General features: G+C 42.7%; 1 protein-coding gene across 1 annotated transcript in view; it reads left to right on the forward strand.

Annotated features, from left to right (window-relative positions):
• Positions 1 to 19444, forward strand: part of LOC141147164 (rac GTPase-activating protein 1-like) — a 113574-nt gene that overhangs the window by 45855 nt on the left and 48275 nt on the right. The window contains exon 7 of the mRNA XM_073634313.1: positions 7618 to 7747. Coding sequence (XP_073490414.1) covers positions 7618 to 7747 — 130 coding nt within the window. The remainder of the gene's footprint in view (positions 1 to 7617; positions 7748 to 19444) is intronic.

Raw genomic sequence — 19444 nt, forward strand, 5'->3', positions numbered from 1 at the left:
CTGTAACTGCTACATCAGCAGAACATCTTTAAAAAAATAGACTTACTGGCTGGATCACCAGGGAATATAACTGTTACAGAAGGAACACAGAAAAAAAATAGACTGCTAGTGGCTTGATTTTTGCTCACTTTAAAATGTATCCACACCCCAACCTTTTTTTTTTTTTTTTTTTTTTTTTTTTTTTTCCCTTTTCCTTTTTCCCTTTTTTCTTTTTTAATTTTCAAGTGTGTGAGGGTTAGAACTCCTGTCATGTTTTTACTGCCCTCTATGTCCCAGATGGATAGATCCTTCTACTTTTTGTCCTACTGATCATTACCACAGGGGATGTGGTAATGGTTGGGAATTTATCAAATAAACAGTTGTCACTGGAACAGGAAGTTGTGGGGGGGTCATTAAAGTGCAATTAAACCCAAAGCAAACCTTTAGTATATCAGTTTACCAATTCTTAGATGTGATGGCTGCATTAGTTTTCTTTTTAGGCTTTTTCTTGCTATTTTTGGCTGAGGATACAGAAGTATATTGTTTAGTGTTGAGACAAACATAGGTGTGCGCAGCCTATTGCATTAGGTTGTGCACCCCAAAGCTCAAACACATACAAGTGTGTGTGTGTGTGTGTGTGTGTATATACTGACAGTGTCAGTAGGGCAGTGGACGGTGTCAATTTTTTTTTATTTCTTTATTACTTTTTACAATTTTTAAATTTTACTTTTTTTTTTTTTTTACTTTTGTTAGTCTATCTAAATCTGCTAGTAAATCTCACATTCCCCCATGACTAACAATACTGCTGTCTGCTGTGCCCCCTGTGCTCCTTCATCCAGGGTGGGGACACTCTAATACAGGAGGTGGGTTACTGGCCAAATCACCAGGTGAAAAACAGAGTGAAAAAGCCAAAGAAAAGAAAACTAATGCAGCCACCACATCTGATTGGTAAGCTGTAATATATTATATTATACTTTTGGTTTTGGGTTTAATAGTAGTGGATGTGTGGCTTATTTTTGGAGCACAACCTCTGGAAAAGCAGGACGTTTATAAATGTACCAGGGGGTTAAAATCCATAGAGATGATCCGCACAACTAATGTCGCTCTAAAATCGTGCTTTTATTTAGGAAACCACGATGTACAATATGCAAATATAGTCAGTTGCCATGTTTCAGCCTACATGGCCTTAATCATAGTTATGAATAAGGTCGTGTAGGCTGAAACGCATCAACTGACTATTTGCATATGGGACATTTTAAATAAAAGCAAGATTTTAGTCAGTTGACGCGTTTCAGCCTACATGGCCTTGATCATAACTATGAATAAGACCATGTATGCTGAAACATGTCAACTGACGTGCATATTGTACATTATGGTTTCCTGAATAAGAGAAAGCTCTTAGTGACATCGGTTGTGCGGATCATCTCTATAGATTCTTACTCTCCAATCTGCAACTGTAGATAAAGCACCCTTGAGCTAAATTGATGGAGTACTAAAAAAGTGGCGGCCCATCCATTACGGTCCCCTAATCTACATGCAGGACGCTGGATGCATGGATTCCAATGGGGGGGGGGGGGGGCGGGGTTTTATTTTTTATTTAATGCACGTGATTAGAACCAGAGGCTCTAATGGGCTTCAAAACAGGGTGGGCTCGGGGCACAGAGCACTGTTTTGTGTGAGAATAGCGAATGAATATTCGCTATTCTCACACTGATCCTCCTCCCGGCCAATAGGAAGCAAGTCGTGTGACCCGTCGCCCGATTGGCTGAAAGGACAGGCGATCCTGTTGGACGCCTAGAAGGAGGAGGGAGGAGACGGGTGGCGGAAGCCGCCATGATGCAGAGGAGGCGCCCGTAGGAGCGCTGCCCGGAACCTAGAGGGGGTAAGTGCGTGGCTGGGTGACCGACTGCCTGCGATACCCCAGGGGGGTGCGGGGTGCCACCAGCCCCCAAAATAAACACCAGCTGCCACTGGTGCTATATGAGGTAGTAGCACTGGACTTTGTGTCACCAAGGGGTTAAAGATGGTGGGTGGAGTCAAAGATCAGAGAAATAAATGTCACCACTGGAGGATATAAGAACAACCGAATACAAAAATTAGCAAGAAAGAGGAAAAAAATGTGTTTCAGTAATTGCTGTAGAAGACAAAAGTCATCCGGAGGTGGAGGATCCCTTTAAACTCCCCGTCCTCATTGACTCTCTGGAACCGTGAACATTGGCTCTGGTGGAGCGGAGAAGGGATAAAGAAGTGATGGTGTTTGTTGTAATCCCCTATTACAGGTCAGTAAGCCGGGGTTCCTGAGATAAAAGGATTGGACCTGTATCGTGCGACTTGTCGCTGACGCTGATTGGTTTTCCCATCCGTTTAGAATGTGGCTTTAATGGGAGTAAATAGATTTCTGTAACAGAAGAGTGAAAAAAGAAAAGTGATTAAATGTGTTTTGAAAGACGAAAAATTGATTCCAGACTTCAAAGCAATTCAGCGCCTCTGCGTCCGATAATGTTTTAAAAGGAGCACCTCTCCAGCGTTCGGTGTAAAGCAATTGAGATGCTGGACGGCGGCTTCTCCCCAATCCGGAGATTCACCGTATTCGGGATTAACTTGTATTTATGTGGATTGAGCAACATTGTAAAAACTAAACAAACGTGAATCTTATGCATAGGGCTACTCTTAGATCTTACAGGGCCCCGTACAGACTACCTAAGCCTAAATGACAATTTTTTTTTTTCATTATTTTTCCTAAATGATTATTTACAATGGGTTGTTTTTTTTTTTTTTTTTTTTTTTTTTTTTTTGTGATTATTATTTACAATGCTGATAAGGGACGGGGGGGGGCTTGGATGAAATATCCCTGACGTCTCACCTTTTAGACAGAGAAAGGAATTGAGGACACTGATTCTTCAATTCCTTTCTCAGCTGCACTGAAGATGAATGAACAGGAGACAGGGGCTCCTGTTCATTCATAAACTGCAGCATAGTGAACACAATTTACTATGCTCAGTTATGAATGGAGACAGGTGTGATTGGTACCGATTTTACCAATTCAGAAAAGTAAGGGACCCGTAAATGACATTAAAGAATCTTGTACTACTGAGTTGCTTGATTCTTGCTCTATAGTATTAACAGGATGTCTGAACCCAGAGTGTCCGATGGGTTGGAAGGTTCACTTGGTCATGGTCGTGCAGATGAGCAGCTAATTCTCAGCAGTCCTCAAGGAGGCCATGCTACATTTGGGAGGTTCGTCCGGGATGCTTTCTGCAGCAGGCCCCAGTCGACCTAGATCGGAGCCACAAACTGAGTGGGATGTTGCATCCATGGCCGCAGTCTCTTGTGGCCAAAGTTATGGGACTCCCATCGACAGAAGCACCATTCTGAAGATCTCAGGGAGAAAACCTACTGAGAGGGAGATCAGAAGGTGCCTGAGAGCTTTAGTGTCAGGACACCGGGCTTACCTGGTGGAAACTGAAGTCTCCGGATCAAGTCAGGGCACTGATAGAATGGCAGGAAGAAGTGCCAGTGTGCTTCCAGGAGGAAGAGATCTGCTTTACCGAGGAAATGATGGCAAGGGTATTCCCCCTCAGAAGCGAGACAAGAGGGAGTGAGAAAAGTCCCATGTCTATGGGGACTGACTCTCAAGGGGCCAGCGCCCCTCTACCCTCTTTCTAAACAGATATGAGTCGTCTGGTCCATAGCCTGGTGAAGAATGGGCTAATCAAAGTTATCAGAGACTTCAAGTTTTCTCAGGACAGTTGCCGACACTGCTGGGAGAAGACGAGTTTGAAACCTGGATGAGTCAAGCTTTACAGGTTATGGAAGTGTGGAGCATTTCAGAGGCTGTGAAACGACAGCGACTTAGTGAGAGCCTCTGAGGCCCAGCAGCCGACGTGATCCATAACCTAAGGATGGGGAAAAAGGACTTGTGTTGCCATGGACTACGTTGAGGCTTTGCGTGCTGTTTTTGGAAGAGTTGAGACCATCACCGATCTGATGTACAAGTTCAACCACACCCATTAACAAAGAGGGGAAAGTTTGTCCGAATACATCTCTCGGGTAGACCGGATGCTGCACCAGATCATCCTTAAAGGTCTTGACCCCAAAGACGCTGACCAGGCACAACTGGATCGGGTGTACATGGGGCCTGTCCCAATCATCCTATCCTATTGAAGCTGTTACTAAAAAGGACCCAGGTCGTACCAATCTATCCTGAATTGATGAGAGAGGTTCGAGAGTTAGAGGCTCTGCTGGAAGAAAAGAGCCAAAGATCGAGAGATGTGAATTCTGTTATTGGAAACAAAGAGAAATAGTTTTCCAATGACAGTGAAACCAAATCTGAACCCAAGGGATTGAACCCCTCCCCCCCCGACATCCATAAACCAATTGTAGTACTAGGGCCCACTGAACTGATGGCGCAGGTAGCACAGGCTCAGACTCAAATGTATCATGTGCTGATGTAAGTAATGGAGACCCAAACAAAAGTTCAGGAGCAAGGGACTCATGCAAGCGAACTACAACAGTACTCAGGACCAGAGAGGAGGTTTTATCGATGTGGAGAAACCGGACATTTTCGAGCCCAAGTGTCCCAAGATGGGTGTCAGCCCCCAACTTCTTTAATGAAGTTTTGAAAGCGTTACAGAAACTCCTCTTCCCCAAATCGGTGGGAAACTTCGAGGGACCTCAATGAGGGAGCTAGTTGGGATTCCCAAGGGAAGGCTGTGCTGCAAGGACCAGAAAAGAAATTGGTAGAAAACCAAGAGGGGAGAACACAAGTCATCAGTCCCCTCACCCCCGCCTGTGCTCAAGCATAAACTAGAATTAAAATCCCCAGAAGATGGAAGAATCTTTGACTGTGCTTTAGCTGGAAGGCCAGAGATATTCGACACGTTAGCTGTCGTATGCACTCGACCGCCTGGAGCTGGCCGAAATTCTTTGCTGATAGGATCTAATACCAACTTAGTGAAAAGACTACTCAGCCCCTTGGCCATAGAGGGTGCTCCTGTTGGGAAAATCTATCCTAAGTTGAGGCAAGCATTTCAAGAAAAGAAGGCCCCTGACGAAGGAGTGGGGAGGTTGTGGCAATTGGACACTCAAGAAAGGGTGCTGCAGCCTGGAGAGAGAGCCTGTCTTAAAGCCACTGCCAAGTTGTCCTGGGACAAACCGGGTCCATATGTGGTGGTAGAAGCTGACCCCACAGGGGAGGGAGTTGGGCTAGAGTTAGTTCCAGAAATTATACAAGCTCTGTTCTGGAGTGGAGGGTGAGTTCCTGTTTTTAGTGTGCAGAACTTCACTAGTCACCCGAAAGCCTTGAATGGTGATCGGGAAAGTGAGTGCTGCTACCCCGGTAGAGAAGAATGAGACAGGCTAAATGGGAGATGGAAGAAACACCATTACTCCCTGCCCAAGCCTTCCCCCCTGTTTGGGAATGAAGGATCAAAGCTCAGATCGGTGGGAGAAGATATTCTCAAAAAATGATTTTGATGTGGGCTGCGATGAGTGCTCAACATCGCATCCGCTTGACTGAGGATAAGCTATTTCGAGACAGTGCAAGACTGGTCCCCCTTATGTGATTTGGAAGACCTTCAGGAACAACTAGCTGAACTAAAAAGGTCAGGAGTGATTAAAGAATCTCAAATCCCTTATGCTTCCCCGATTGTGATAGTGAGAAAGAATGGGTCTCTACGAATGTGCATCGATTATCGAAGCTTGAATCAAAGAACTATCCCCGATCAATACACCACCCCTCGCATAGAAGAAGCCTTGCAGTGCTTATCTGGGACAAAATGGCTCAGCGTGATGAACTTGAGTGGGTACTACCAAATCCCTATGTACCCAGAAGACCGGGAGAAGACTGCCTCAGGGACTGACTGGGGCCCCCGCAATTTCCAGCAACTGATGGAGAATACAGTGGGTGATATGAACCTGATAGAAGTTCTGGTTTACCTCATTGTGTTTGGTCAAACTTTGGAAGAGCATGAGGCCCGATTTGGAGAAGGTTTTCCAGCGAAGAGGGGTTGAAGTTGTCCTTGGAGAAGTACCAATTCTACCAGACCTCTGTCACCTATTTGGGGCATGTGGTATCTGCAGAAGGGATAGCTACTGACCCACAAAAACTGGAGGCGGTCATTTCTTGGCCTCGGCCTACTACCGTCACCGAGTTGAGATCGTTTTTGGGTTTCTGTTCTTACTACAGACGGTTTGTGAAGAACTTCTCTCAGATTGCTTGGCCCTTGAACGAGATGTTACAGAAGCAAACCGATGGAGAGACACAAAACACCCCAAAAGGAGGAGGCAGAAGGACCAGTGGACCGTGAAGTGTGAGAGGTCCTTCGAGAAACTGAAAGGGAGTTTGGTCGAAGCTCCAGTGCTGGCCTACACTGACCCCTCAAAGCCTTACGAATTACATGTGGATGCCAGAAGAGATGGTATTGGGGGAGAGTTTGTTTTAAAAATCAGAAGGGAAGCTCTGCATGCACAAGTTGGAATTCCTGACCCTCAAGTGGGCTGTAGTGGACAAACATTGAGACTACTTGTATGGAGCCACCTTTGTGGTGAAAACGCATAACAATCCCCTGACCTATTTGCTATCCTCTGCCAAGCTGGATGCCACTGGGCATTGGTGGCTAGCAGCTTTATCTGAGTTCCAATTCAGCTTGACATATCGGCCAGGAGTAGGAAATGGAGATACTGATGCTCTCTCCCAGAAGACCACACATCACCCATAATCAGAGAAGTTGTGTATGTATGTATGTATGTATGTATATATATATATATATAACATCAGCAGGAGATTAGCTTTTCCATTAAAGTAGAATAGACTGTCTAGATTACAGTGGCCACTTGTGTAGTTTAACTGGAACATCCACTAGGAGGTGACTTCGGTTTTGAATATAGTGCATCCTTGTGTATATGGCATTATTCATTGTTTAAACATTGTTTTGTCTTTTGGGAGGAGTCTGTTTTCTGAGTTGACGCTGTTTTCGTGGCTCAGCGGATTTACTCCTCCTCTTTGTGAAATAACTTTTTCAATTTGGTTCAAGTAAAACATCTTAGAACCTTTTTATACTGAGTTGCTTGATTCTTGCTCTATAGTATTAACATGAGTGTCAGTTGGGTTGGAGGGTTCACTCGGTCATGGCCATGCAGATGAGCATGTAATTCTCAGCAGTCCTCAAGGGGGCTGTGCTAGAGATGGATAGATATAAAATATAATTTAATTTGTTTTTCTAATCTGGGACCGTTTTTATTTTTGAATTTAAAAAAAAAAAAAAAAAATCATGTTATCCATTACCATTTATCATGAAATGTCCTGGGGAAAAAAGACACGGTATAATTTACCTGGATACAAGAAGTAGCTGTGATATGTATAATCTTACTAACACTGGACAAAATAGCAAATCTGGTTTTAGATGTTTTGTTTTACCGTCCGTCATGAAAGTGTTAATGGTAAATAGCGCAGTGTAAATACTTGATTTTTTTTTTTTTTTGTTTCCTACTATAGACAGTAGTATCCCTTTTTGGCTTGTTTAAATTATTACAAAAATGCGGATGTGCTATATAAAGAAAAGATGATCATACATATTACAAATGTATCCATCATTCCCTTTGTATTATTTGCTCCTTATAATCTACATTTATTTGCAGATCAAAGAAGCCGTGATGGCAAAAACAACGATGTTGATCTCAGATGGGGGTCCCATCCAAGCCACCCCCAGCATGGAGTCTGTGCCGCGCCGCCGATCCCGGAAGAGTCGTCCTCTGTCCTCAATGTTTGGTATTTAAGATATCTTGAAGGGCTTCTACTGTATGCAAATTATTTGTGGCTCCCAAGGCCTCATTCACAGTGGCGCCACCACATTTAGCAGCAGAAGTCATCTGGGAAGTATAATCATCCTTTCAGCTTCCCAGATGACTTTTTTTTTTTTCCTTTTCCACTTTTTAGGCCCCATTCACACATGGCGCATACATGTCTTCTGTGCAGGGCCCCCTATGCAGGACCCAGCAGGGGGATGCACAGCTGCCGGTAAAAAAAGGCCCTGCATGGGAGACGCATGTCAGCGCCCCGTGTGAATGGGCCCTTGGATGTTACTGCTTTAACCTGTGGCAGCCCCCATAACCCATGCGGGCGGCAAAAGGGTAGGCTTTAACACCCACACACAGCGTATATCCATCACTGGGCAGCCAATGTTTCTGTCGTGAGGGAACGCCCCCAGCACGGAGGCCAAGCTGTCAAAGACATCTCTTGGTCCCTACTAACAATCGTTAGCCAGCAAGATTGGCTCCCAATCATGTGACCACCATGAGAGTCAATCAGTCATTACGTGATGACAGCCCCTTCCTGTGCCCTGGGCATTCAGAACCTTTTGGGACATTGAGGTGGGTGGGAAGGGATTCAAGCAGGTGACCCAGAGGTGGGGCCCCCTTACCGGAAGAAGGGGCATTATGGCCTCTATGTGCAGCTGGGTTGAGAGAAATGGTCAGGATATTTGGAGTTGACTTGCCTTTTTTTTTTTTAAATTTTTTTGTGAAAAAGTTGAACTTGGCCTTTAACGTAAAAACATCTTTTTATATTAGGACATTTAAAATAGAACACCCCGATCTATAATAACTAAAACAAGCCAAAAATATGGTTAGTACCAAAGAATATAGCAAAACGTGGGATATTCTATGAAGTTAAAGTGGTTCATAGTTACATAGTACATATTAGGCGAGGTTGAAAAAAGACACAAGTCCATCAAGTCCAACCTACGTGTGTGATTTAATTGTCAGTATTACATTGTATATCCCTGTATGTTGTGGTCATTCAGGTGCTTATCTTACAGTTTTTTGAATTTATCGATGCTCTCTGCTGAAACCACCGCCTGTGGAAGGGAATTCCACATCCTAACCACTCTTACAGTAAAGGACCCTCTACGTAGTTTAAGGTTAAACTGCTTTTCTTCTAACTTTAGTGAATGGCCACGTGTCCTAGTAAATTCCCTTACGCAAAAAAGTTTTATCCCTATTGTGGGGTCACCAGTACTGTATTTGTACATTGAAATCATATCCCCTCTCAAGCGTCTCTTCTCCAGAGAGAATAAGTTCAGTGCTCGCAACCTTTCCTCATAACTAATGTCCTCCAGACCCTTTATTCATTTTTTTTTTGCCCTCCTCTGGACTCTCTTCAGTTCCAGCACATCCTTCCTGAGGACTGGTGCCCAGAACTGGACAGCATACTCCAGGTGCGGCTGGACCAGAGTCTTGTAGAGAGGGAGAATTCTCATTTTATCTCTGGAGTTAATCCCCTTTTTCGTGCATGCCAATATTCTGTTTGCTTTGCTTGCAGCAGCTTGGCATTACATGCCATTGCTGAGCCTGTCCTCTACTAGGACCCCCAGGTCCTTTTCCATCATAGATTCCCCCAGAGGTTCTCCCCCCAGTGAGTAGATTGCATTCATATTTTTGCCATCCAAAAGCATTATTTTACATTGGTTTAAAAGGCAGAAGGTTTTTTTATCATCCATTCTATGCATTAAGATGAAAATCTTTCTGTGTGCAGCAGTCCCCCTAATACCTACCTGAGCCCCATCTCGATCCAGCGATGTGCACGAGAGCCACAAATTCCGGTACTCTCCCTCCTGATTAGCTTAAACACAGCAGCAGGCACCATTGGCTCCTGCTGCTTTCAATCCGTCAATGGGCCAAAGCTCTATGTCTGAATGGACGCACAGAGCAGTGGCTCGGCTCGGGTGCCCCCATAGCAAGCTGCTTGCTGTGGGGGCACTTAGCAGGTGGAAGGGGCCAGGAGCACCGGCGATGGACCCAAGAAGAGGAGGATCTGGGCTGCTCTGTGCAAACCCACTGCACAGAACAGGTAAGTATAACATGTTTGTTATTTTTAAACAAAATAAATAATACTTTAGTATCACTTTAAGACTGCTTTATATATACCATGTATATTGCAGCTTATTCATATATAAACTTCAAAATACTGTTAACAATTTAGCAAGTTTATACTTGGTCAACGCGTTTCACATGTTTTCATGCTTTTTCAGGACTGTGGTAAAATATATGGTATTGTCGTCATCATCAGTGTGATCATGTTCTGTAAAGAATGGTCTAAAGTAACAATAATGGACATATTCATAATCGCAGCAACGATGACAATAAATACCGTATATTGACTATTTTACAATGATCCTGAAGATTGAAAACATGGGAAACGCGTTGACCAAAGTGTAAAATGGCTATATTGTTAACAGTCCTCAATTTGATATCTACCTAAAAATATATCCATCTAAAAATATATGTGTGTATGTATGTGTATATATGTGTGTATGTATATGTATGTATATATATGTATATATATATATATATATATATATATATATATATATATATATATATATATATATATATATATATATATATGTGTGTGTGTATATATATATATATATATACATACACCATCGATTGCAACAAACCGCTATTCCCTGCCCTATCTGTATATCATATTATCCCTCTAGTGCCCAGTGTTATTAAACTAACATATTTGTGAGCCCAACCAAGGGGATTAGTTCCACCACATGGCTGTTCCCTTGACTTTACGCTCGGACTACATATCCCAGGGATCTTTGCTACAATCGGGGAGACTGCTGGGAAGAGCTATAAAAGAGACCTGCCCCAGGGTCTCTTCTTCCCGGGCCTCGTGTGTGATGGAGCTCTCCGTGCAAGGTCGCAACCTACCACAGCGATGTACATCATTCCTGCACGACCGAGAAGGGGTCCAGCGTTGCCTACTACTCATCTGACATCTGACCAGCATCAACTTGACGCACAGTAACCCACGCTCTGTGTTTCCCAATCGGGGGATCATCACAAGTGAGTCCGCAGCCAGGACATGTATCCAGGGGTCGTTATCTGCAAGGCTTTGAATTGGCCTGGTCGTTGGTGAGAGGGCAATTGCCCACCTTTGCAAGTCTTTCCTTGGTTGTTTTACTGGGACACTGTGTACAGACAGCTTTACCATTTTGGAGCGCTTTACTGCATTTCTATTCAAACACTGTACATAGGTATCTTTAGCTACAGTCATCATAAGATATACTACCACTCTGGTACTAAACTCAGACTGCAACTGGGACATTCTGTCATTTCTGCTTAAAGGGGCCCTCATGCCAGCCTTGTTTAGCGTCATCTCTCATTAGGATAAAAGGTTGAACAGGCCGGCCTGGGTTCCTCTCTAGAAATAATGTCAGAATTGATGCTTAACCTTTGCTTATCCTTTCAGGTTATGTCCAAGTAGTGCCCTATTGTACATATGTATATGTTTACCAACTATCTTGACTTGCCTATTTGGAGGAATCCTTTACAGTGCCATGGCAATGCAGATGAGCAGGTAAATCCAAGCAGTCCCCAAGGGGGCCGTGATATTGAGAGAGTGTGTGTGTGTATGTGTGTGTGTGTGTGTATGTGTGTGTGTATGTGTGTATATATATATATATATATATATATATATATATATATATATATATATATATATATATATATATATAATTATAAAAAATTATCCCACAAAAGTACAGAACTCTCTGAGGATCTGAAAAAAAGAATTGGGGCTCTACATAAAGATGGCCTAGACTATAAGAAGATTGCCAAGACCCTGAAACTGAGCTGCAGTAGCACGGTGGCCAAGACCATATATCAGTTTAACAGGACAGGTTCCACTCAGAACAGGCCTCGCCATGGTTGAGTGCACATCCTCAGCGTCATATCCAGAGGTTGTCTTTGGGAATTAGACGTATGAGTGCTGCCAGCATTGCTGCAGAGGTTGAAGGGGTGGGGGGTCAGTCTGTCAGTGCTCAGACCATACGCTGCATCAAATTGGTCTGCATGGCCGTCATCCCAGAAGGAAGCCTCTTCTAAAGATGATGCCCAAGAAAGCCCGCAAACAGTTTGCTGAAGACAAGTAGACTGAGGACATGGTTTACTGGAACCATGTTCTGTGGTCTGATGAGACCAAGATAAACTTATTTGGTTCAGATGGTGTCAAGCGTGTGTGGAGGCAACCAGGTGAGGAGTACAAAGACAAGTGTGTCTTGCCTACAGTCAAGCATGGTGGTGGGAGTGTCATGGTCTGGGGCTGCATGAGTGCTGCCGGCACTGGGGAGCTACAGATCATTGAGGGAACCATGAATGGCAAACATATACTGTGACATACTGAAACAGAGCATGATCCCCTCCCTTCGGGGACTGGGCCACAGGGCAGTATTCCAACATAACAACCCCAAACACCCCTCCGAGACGACCACTGCCTTCATAAGCTTAGGGTAAAGGTGATGGACTGGCCAAGCATGTCTCCAGACCTAAACCCTATTGAGCATATGTGGGGCATCCTCAAACAGAAAGTGGAGGAGCGCAAGGTCTCTAACATCCACCAGCTCCGTGATGTCATCATGGAGGAGTGGAAGGACTCCGGTGGCAACCTGTGAAGCTCTGGTGAACTCCATGCCCAAGACGGTTAAGGCAGTGCTGGAAAATAACGGTGGCCACACAAAATATTGACTTTGTGCCCAATTTGGACATTTTCACTTAGGGGTGTACTCCTTTTTGTTGCCAGCGGTTTAGACATTAATGGCTGTGTGTTGAGTTATTTTGAGGGGACAGCAAATTTACACTGTTATATAAGCTGTACACTCACTACTTTTACATTTGTAGCAAAGTGTCATTTCTTCAGTTTGTCACATGAAAAGATGGAATAAAATATTTACAAAAATGTGAGGGGTGTACTCACTTTTGTGAGATAGTGTGTGTGTGTGTATATGTATGTGTGTGTATATGTATGTGTGTATATATATATATATATATATATATATATTTTTTTTTTTTATTAATCTATACTATCTCTATCCCGGCCCCCTTGGGGACTGCTATATATATTATACCAAGCAGGCAGTCATTTAACTATATGTCAAATGTTTAGCTTTATTCTTTTAGCAAAGAGGGAAGACACATTAAGGAGAGATATCAATGCTGCTCACCCCAATATGGACAAGAAAAATGGGAAAAAGTCCCCCGAGCGGGGTTTTTAGGCAGCTAGCTATAGATATGAGCAAGGCATTAAGTAAAATATTAAAATTCTTTATTGAAGGGTAATGAATAAATGTAACAACATATAAATATAAATTGGGAGCTCAAGTGGGAAAATACCCATACCAAATACATATAATAGCAAACATAGGTTATACACAGCATGTGATAAGGCTATTGCAGTTTCAGAAGGATTGTTATGCAATAGCCTTATCACATGCTGTGTATAACCTATGTTTGCTATTATATGTATTTGGTATGGGTATTTTCCCACTTGAGCTCCCAATTTATATTTATATGTTGTTACATTTATTCATTACCCTTCAATAAAGAATTTTAATATTTTACTTAATGCCTTGCTCATATCTATAGCTAGCTGCCTAAAAACCCCGCTCGGGGGACTTTTTCCCATTTAGCTTTATTCTTTTGCACCAATAAATCATATTTTTGTCTTTAATTTGTTTTAGTGCCGGGGTGCTGAATTTTGGAGTCTTAATTAAAATGAAAAGATGTTTGAATTGTGATGATGACCGCAACAGTATATTTTTCAAGTGTCTTTTTTATGCCCATTCTATTACTCTTTAAAAATGTTGATCTAGAAGAAGGCATTGTGAAACACTACTTTGACAGTTTCCATAATGGAGGGGGGGAGGGGTGGGTGGTAACCCTTGACTTCGTCAATGGCTGCCAAATTTGTTCTGTGAATCAATTGCTAAGCTGATCAGTCCTATTAGTTTTAGATGCAAATTCCATTACCGGCAAGAAAGGCGTCTAATCCATTTTTAAATGCGCTTTATTGGATCTTTCCAAGCTGGCCATTCTTAATGGGACCCTGTTGCAAAAAAGTAATCTTTAAAAGCTTTGTTGCCTATAAAACCTCACTTTTCCTGGTCCTGGCACCGCTTCCATCATGAGTTCTCGCCCCCTGACCGCCGCTGGGAAATGAACTTTTCTGGAAGTGTTGATTTCCTGGTTCCCCTGCCATTCTTAATTCTACTTTGTCCTCATTTAGGGTTCACTCACATGAGTTGAGTTGGGCAACATTGTGTAACACAGTCCCAGAACTTAGATCGGGCAAATTGCAGTGTGTCCTAATGTTTCAGTGTGCAAGGTACATTGTTGTGCAGCAGACTGCAGCGCACTACACCATGTCGCAACGCGTGAATGAAATGTTTGAAAAATACATTGTGAAATATTTTAACAATACATTACGTTTCTCTCACCCAATGCATACCAGCGGGCATGCTTGCAGAGGATAACCCACCGGGATTTATATTGTTTGTGGCAAATTAAGAAAATATTTAACCACTTCAATCCCGGGCCCTTTCACCCCCTTCCTGCCCAGGCCAATTTTCAGCTTTCAGCACAATATTTTTTACTTTCTATTATAAAACACATCCAATAGAAAAAAAAAAATGTAAAAAATCAAATTTCTTCATCAATTTAGGCCAATATGTATTCTGCTACATATTTTTGGTAAAAAAAAAGTGTATATTGATTGGTTTGCGCAACATTTAAAGTGTCTACAATCTATGGGATAGATTTATCGACTAGATAGATAGATATCTCGCTTACCCTCAAAGGAGCTGCTGATTATTATATCCGTAATTCACGTTTACCACCTGACCCATCGCAGCCCATACAATCAGAAACCGTCCATCTTGCATTTTTCTCTTGCTTTTATTTAAGTAACATGAACTGGGATAGGAGAAGGATTTTTTTTTAGATGCTCTTTTGTTGCTTTGTAATCTTTTCTTTGCCTCTCATGCAAAGACTTAGAGTGATTTCCTATTATCTGCAATGATTCTTTGTGATTTCTTTATCAGGGAAGATGAAAGTAGATTTGATAGAGAATAATTGATAAAGAGTCACTCTGAATAACTTCTTCATCTGCAGAACTTTTCAAGAACAGTCTGTATCTCTATATGTGTACTAGTAGCTTTACCGCCACCTCTTTACCACTACTTCCCATCTGCATGGTACTTCCAAGTTGAGCTAAAGAAAATGATTGGATTGGAATCCCGGGGCATTGTTGAACCCAAAGTCACAGGCCATCACCACCTGTCTCACTCACTTGCGTACCAACATCCCTCAGCCTCTGGTAGTACCCTTCCCTTTGGGCTTTCACTCACGTGATCAATAGTCCATGTGCCACTCATAAACGATCGATCGCCCAGTTTCCTTCCGCTTAGTTGCTACTTCTTCTGCAATGATTCTTTCATCCCTTTCCTCCTTTCTGGCACGCTCCCTTCCCCGCAGGGGCAGCCAACGACACCAGCGACTACATGCTGTACGGTGACCTCTACTCCTCTACGGTTGCCGGTTCCCCACCCTCCTCACAAGGGGGGCTCTGTTGGCTCCCCGGAGGGGGAACCTCTCCTCTCCGGGAACCAGGCTGGGCTTCTCTCCAAACTCCAACTCCTGACTCACCATGTGACCCGGCTTTTATATGCGAGTCCCGCCTCCTGCCAAACAAATTAATGATTGGCCAGAACTCGCATACAAACTACCTGTCACTCAGATCCCAAATAAACAAACAGGCCTGCTATATGGTACAAGCCTGACTAAATTTACCCCTGAAATTGTAAGCTAACAAAAAGGTCACTTACATAAAAGTAGGTGCCATATATATATATATATATATATATATATATATATATATATATATATATATATATATATATATATATATATATATATATATATATATAAAGTACGCGGGGTGGTCCTTAAGTGGTTAATCACCACTGGGTTAAAAAAAGCAAAACCTTTTTGAAAAGTTTCAGTTTATTTTATTTGTATTTTTCTCCTTCACTGATGGGTGCTGATGAGGGGGCACTGATGGGGCTGCACTAATAATCAGGACACTGATGGTCAGTGCCCCGATTAATAGTGTAAATGTCACCTGTCACACTTGGCGGTTACTGGCTCTCCTCTCCTCACACTGTGACAGAACGTGAGGAAACCAGAAAGTTTGTTTACATGTGATCAGCTGTGATTGGACACGGCTGATCATATGGTAAAGGGCCGCTGTGATTGACCCTTTACTGAAATTGTTCACAGTGCGTGCCAGATGTGCACCACAGGGGGCGCGGGAGGCGTTGTTCTAGATGGACGCCCTCCCAGAACGAGAGAGCCACGATGTAACCACGATTGCAAGTCTTAAAGTGAATGTAAAGGCTTGTGTTTATTAATTTTATAGGAAAAAAAAAAAAAAAAACATGTTATACTTACCTGCTCTGTAGCAGTGGATTTGCACCGGGGCAGCTCTGATCCTCCTCTTCTCGGGTCCCTCTTCTGTGCTCCTGGCCCCTCCATCCTGTTGCGTGCCCCCACAGCAAACGGCTTGCTATGGGGGCACCCAAACCAAACTGCAGCTCCCTGTGTCCATTCAGACATGGAGCCCCGACCACTCTCTCTCCTGATTGGCTAGCGGTCTTTGACAGCAGCAGCCAATGGTGCCGCTGCTGTGTCTCAGCCAATCAGGGGGGAGAATCTCGGATGGCTGAGGCACTTGTGGACATCGCTGAACAGAGAGGGACCTCAGGTAAGTGTTAAGGGGGATGAGGGGGGTCTGCTGCATACAGAAGGCTTTTTATCTTATTGCATAGAATGCATCAAGATAAACTACCCGCCATTTCATTAAATCATTTTTCTGTGTTTTCTGCCTCCTTGCAACTTCACATCAGCTCCCAAACCTGTGTGTTTTTATTTTTATTTTTCTCTCCCTCACTTCCATTTGTTTGGAAGGAGTATTGTACGTTAGCTGTGGTCATGTACACTGCCCTATGTACACCACACATCCCATCGTCCATAGTTCATCTTGAGAGCGAGCAAGAGAGGGTGGCTACATTCCTACATACAGTGGGACAAAGGCAGGTTGGCTGGCTAGGTTCCTACATAAGTTGGGACTAAGACAGGTTGGCTGGGTTCCTACATACAGTGGGACAAAGGCAGGTTGGCTGGCTAGGTTCCTACATACGTTGGGACTAAGACAGGTTGGCTGGGTTCCTACATACAGTGGAACGAAGGCAGGGTGGCTAAGTTTCTACATACAGTGGGATGAAGGCAGGGTGGCTACATTCCTACATACGTTTGGGACAAAGGCAGGTTGGCTACGTTCTTACATACAGTGGGACCGTGGAGAACAAACCTAGCCACCCTCTAACAGGAAGTCAGATCACAGCAAAAAAGAAAAAGGAATTTTGAGATTTGTAGTTGGCAGAGAGCAATAGAAGGGACTTTTTCTTAAGAATAAATTCTTTAAATAGATTTTTTTTTTACCTGGAGTTTAGTTTCATTTTAATCACTCTTACCATAAAGAGCACCTCCCTATGCTGACACACAAACTCTCTCTTGCTCCATTCCAGGAATTTAATACGCTGAACGGCTTCAACAGACTGGAAATAACTTGTTAAAATCTCCATAACACTCGGCTATAACCTCCATTGTTTTGATCTCAGTAGTCTCCGCTCTCCCACCAGCATAGCGGTGTTTTCTGATATTCGGAAGCCTTGCAGGGATGCAGCGTCTTTGTATTTGTTCCCTTAATGTACGGAACAGTCACAATATGTTATTAAGTGTTTCTCCACTGAAGCTACTAAGCGAAGCCAGAACGGAGGGAGAGAACGTAGACTCGTGTAATGAGAAGGTACATTAGCCTGCGGGCTGCTCCCTTCTGACACGGAGCTCCGTGCTCTGCAGACGGCATCCTGGCGGGGGCATAATGCTCGTGCAAGTGGGGGATTAGTTCTGCCACTCGTACTGTGGAGATGGGGGTCATTTACCACAAGCTCTGCCGTGTCAGCGCTTCTACACATTGCACAAACAATGATCAACATGTAAAGCTAGCCGTGCATATGTGAGCAGATGGGGCCAGCCAAATGTGGTTTAGCAGAGAGTCTGATATGATATATTTTTTTTAAAGGGCACCTGTCGTGTCTACCTACTAGAGATGTGCACGACCAAAAAATTTAGTTTCGGTCGCACTCCTTAAGTAAATCTTTATACTTTATATTCTATACATTGATCAAAATCTATTCTGATTTTCGGAAGCTATGTCATTCTTTTCTTCCTTTGGAAGATTGGCTATATTAATTTTTAACGTGTTCTTTTGGGAGATTAGTCATTCGTGTATATTAAAAAAAAATTATATATATATATATATATATATATATATATATATATATATATATATATATATATATATATATATATATATATATATATATATAATATATTATTCAGAATTATTCCTTTATCTCAGACAACGGAATTGATCTAGTTAGGCCCAGAGTTTTCAAACCTAATTGCATAAAGCCTCGTACACACAACGTGGACTTTTGCCCGAAGGGGGGTTGACCCAAACTTCTTGTCTTCCATACACACGCCAAGGAATTGTCGGCCAACAAACACGAACGTAGTGATGTACTATGTGGTTTTTCAGCTCTTTAGTGCCACCCCTTGGGCTCCTTCTGCTAATTTCGTGTTAGTAGAAGTTTGAGTGTTGATTCGCGCTTTTCAGTTTGCGCTTTTCGTTTTTCGCTTTTCAGTTCGTTTCTAAATGGCCGTTCGTCAACCAGACATGTTGCGGAATCGGAGGAGATAACGTGTTATTTATTATTGGCCTTGGAGTTATTGCTTTGACATTATTTTTTGGTTGAATGATAATAATTTTGATTTGGTATATTTTCTATAATTTTGGATGCATAGAATGCACTTTTTGGTTAAGTTCTACTGGCAGATAGCACATCTAATTTTATTTGTTTTTTTTTTTTTTTTTAATCCACAATAAAAAAAATTGTGTAGAATAATACTTGGCTATGTGTTTTACTTCAAATGACAGTTTGGGAGTCGGCAGTTATATTTATAAAAATACAATGTAAAATTGACAAGGGACACCAACATAGTTGGATCTTTGTTCTTAAAAACTACGGGATAATGGTGTTGTGGTAACTTGCACCAAAAAAAAAAAAAAGAGCATAATAATAACAATCTTGATATCACTAGAAAATAAAAAAGCCTTTGAAATTTAGTTTGCAATAACTCCATCAGTATCACCAGCAAAGCAGCTTCATTATTATCCCATTAAAGAAGAAGAGAATTGTGCGCTGCATTTGGAGATTTCATAATTTTGCCGCGTCACAAATGTTAATTCTCCATTACGAGCGCTAGTTTACAAGACCGACTTTTGTCTGACGGACTTGTGTACACACGCTCGGAAAATCCGACAACAGACATATGTCCGCGGAAAATTTTAAAACCTGCCATCCAACATTTTGTCCGGAAAATCCAACAACAATTGTCCAATGGATCGTACAAACGGTCGGATTTTCTGCCAGGAGCCTGTCATCACACAATTCACGTTGGAAAATCTGATCGTGTGTACGAGGCTTTAGACTGTGCA

The sequence above is a fragment of the Aquarana catesbeiana genome, linkage group LG06, assembly GCF_042186555.1.
Source record: "Aquarana catesbeiana isolate 2022-GZ linkage group LG06, ASM4218655v1, whole genome shotgun sequence".
In the NCBI taxonomy this organism is placed as follows: Eukaryota; Metazoa; Chordata; class Amphibia; order Anura; family Ranidae; genus Aquarana; species Aquarana catesbeiana.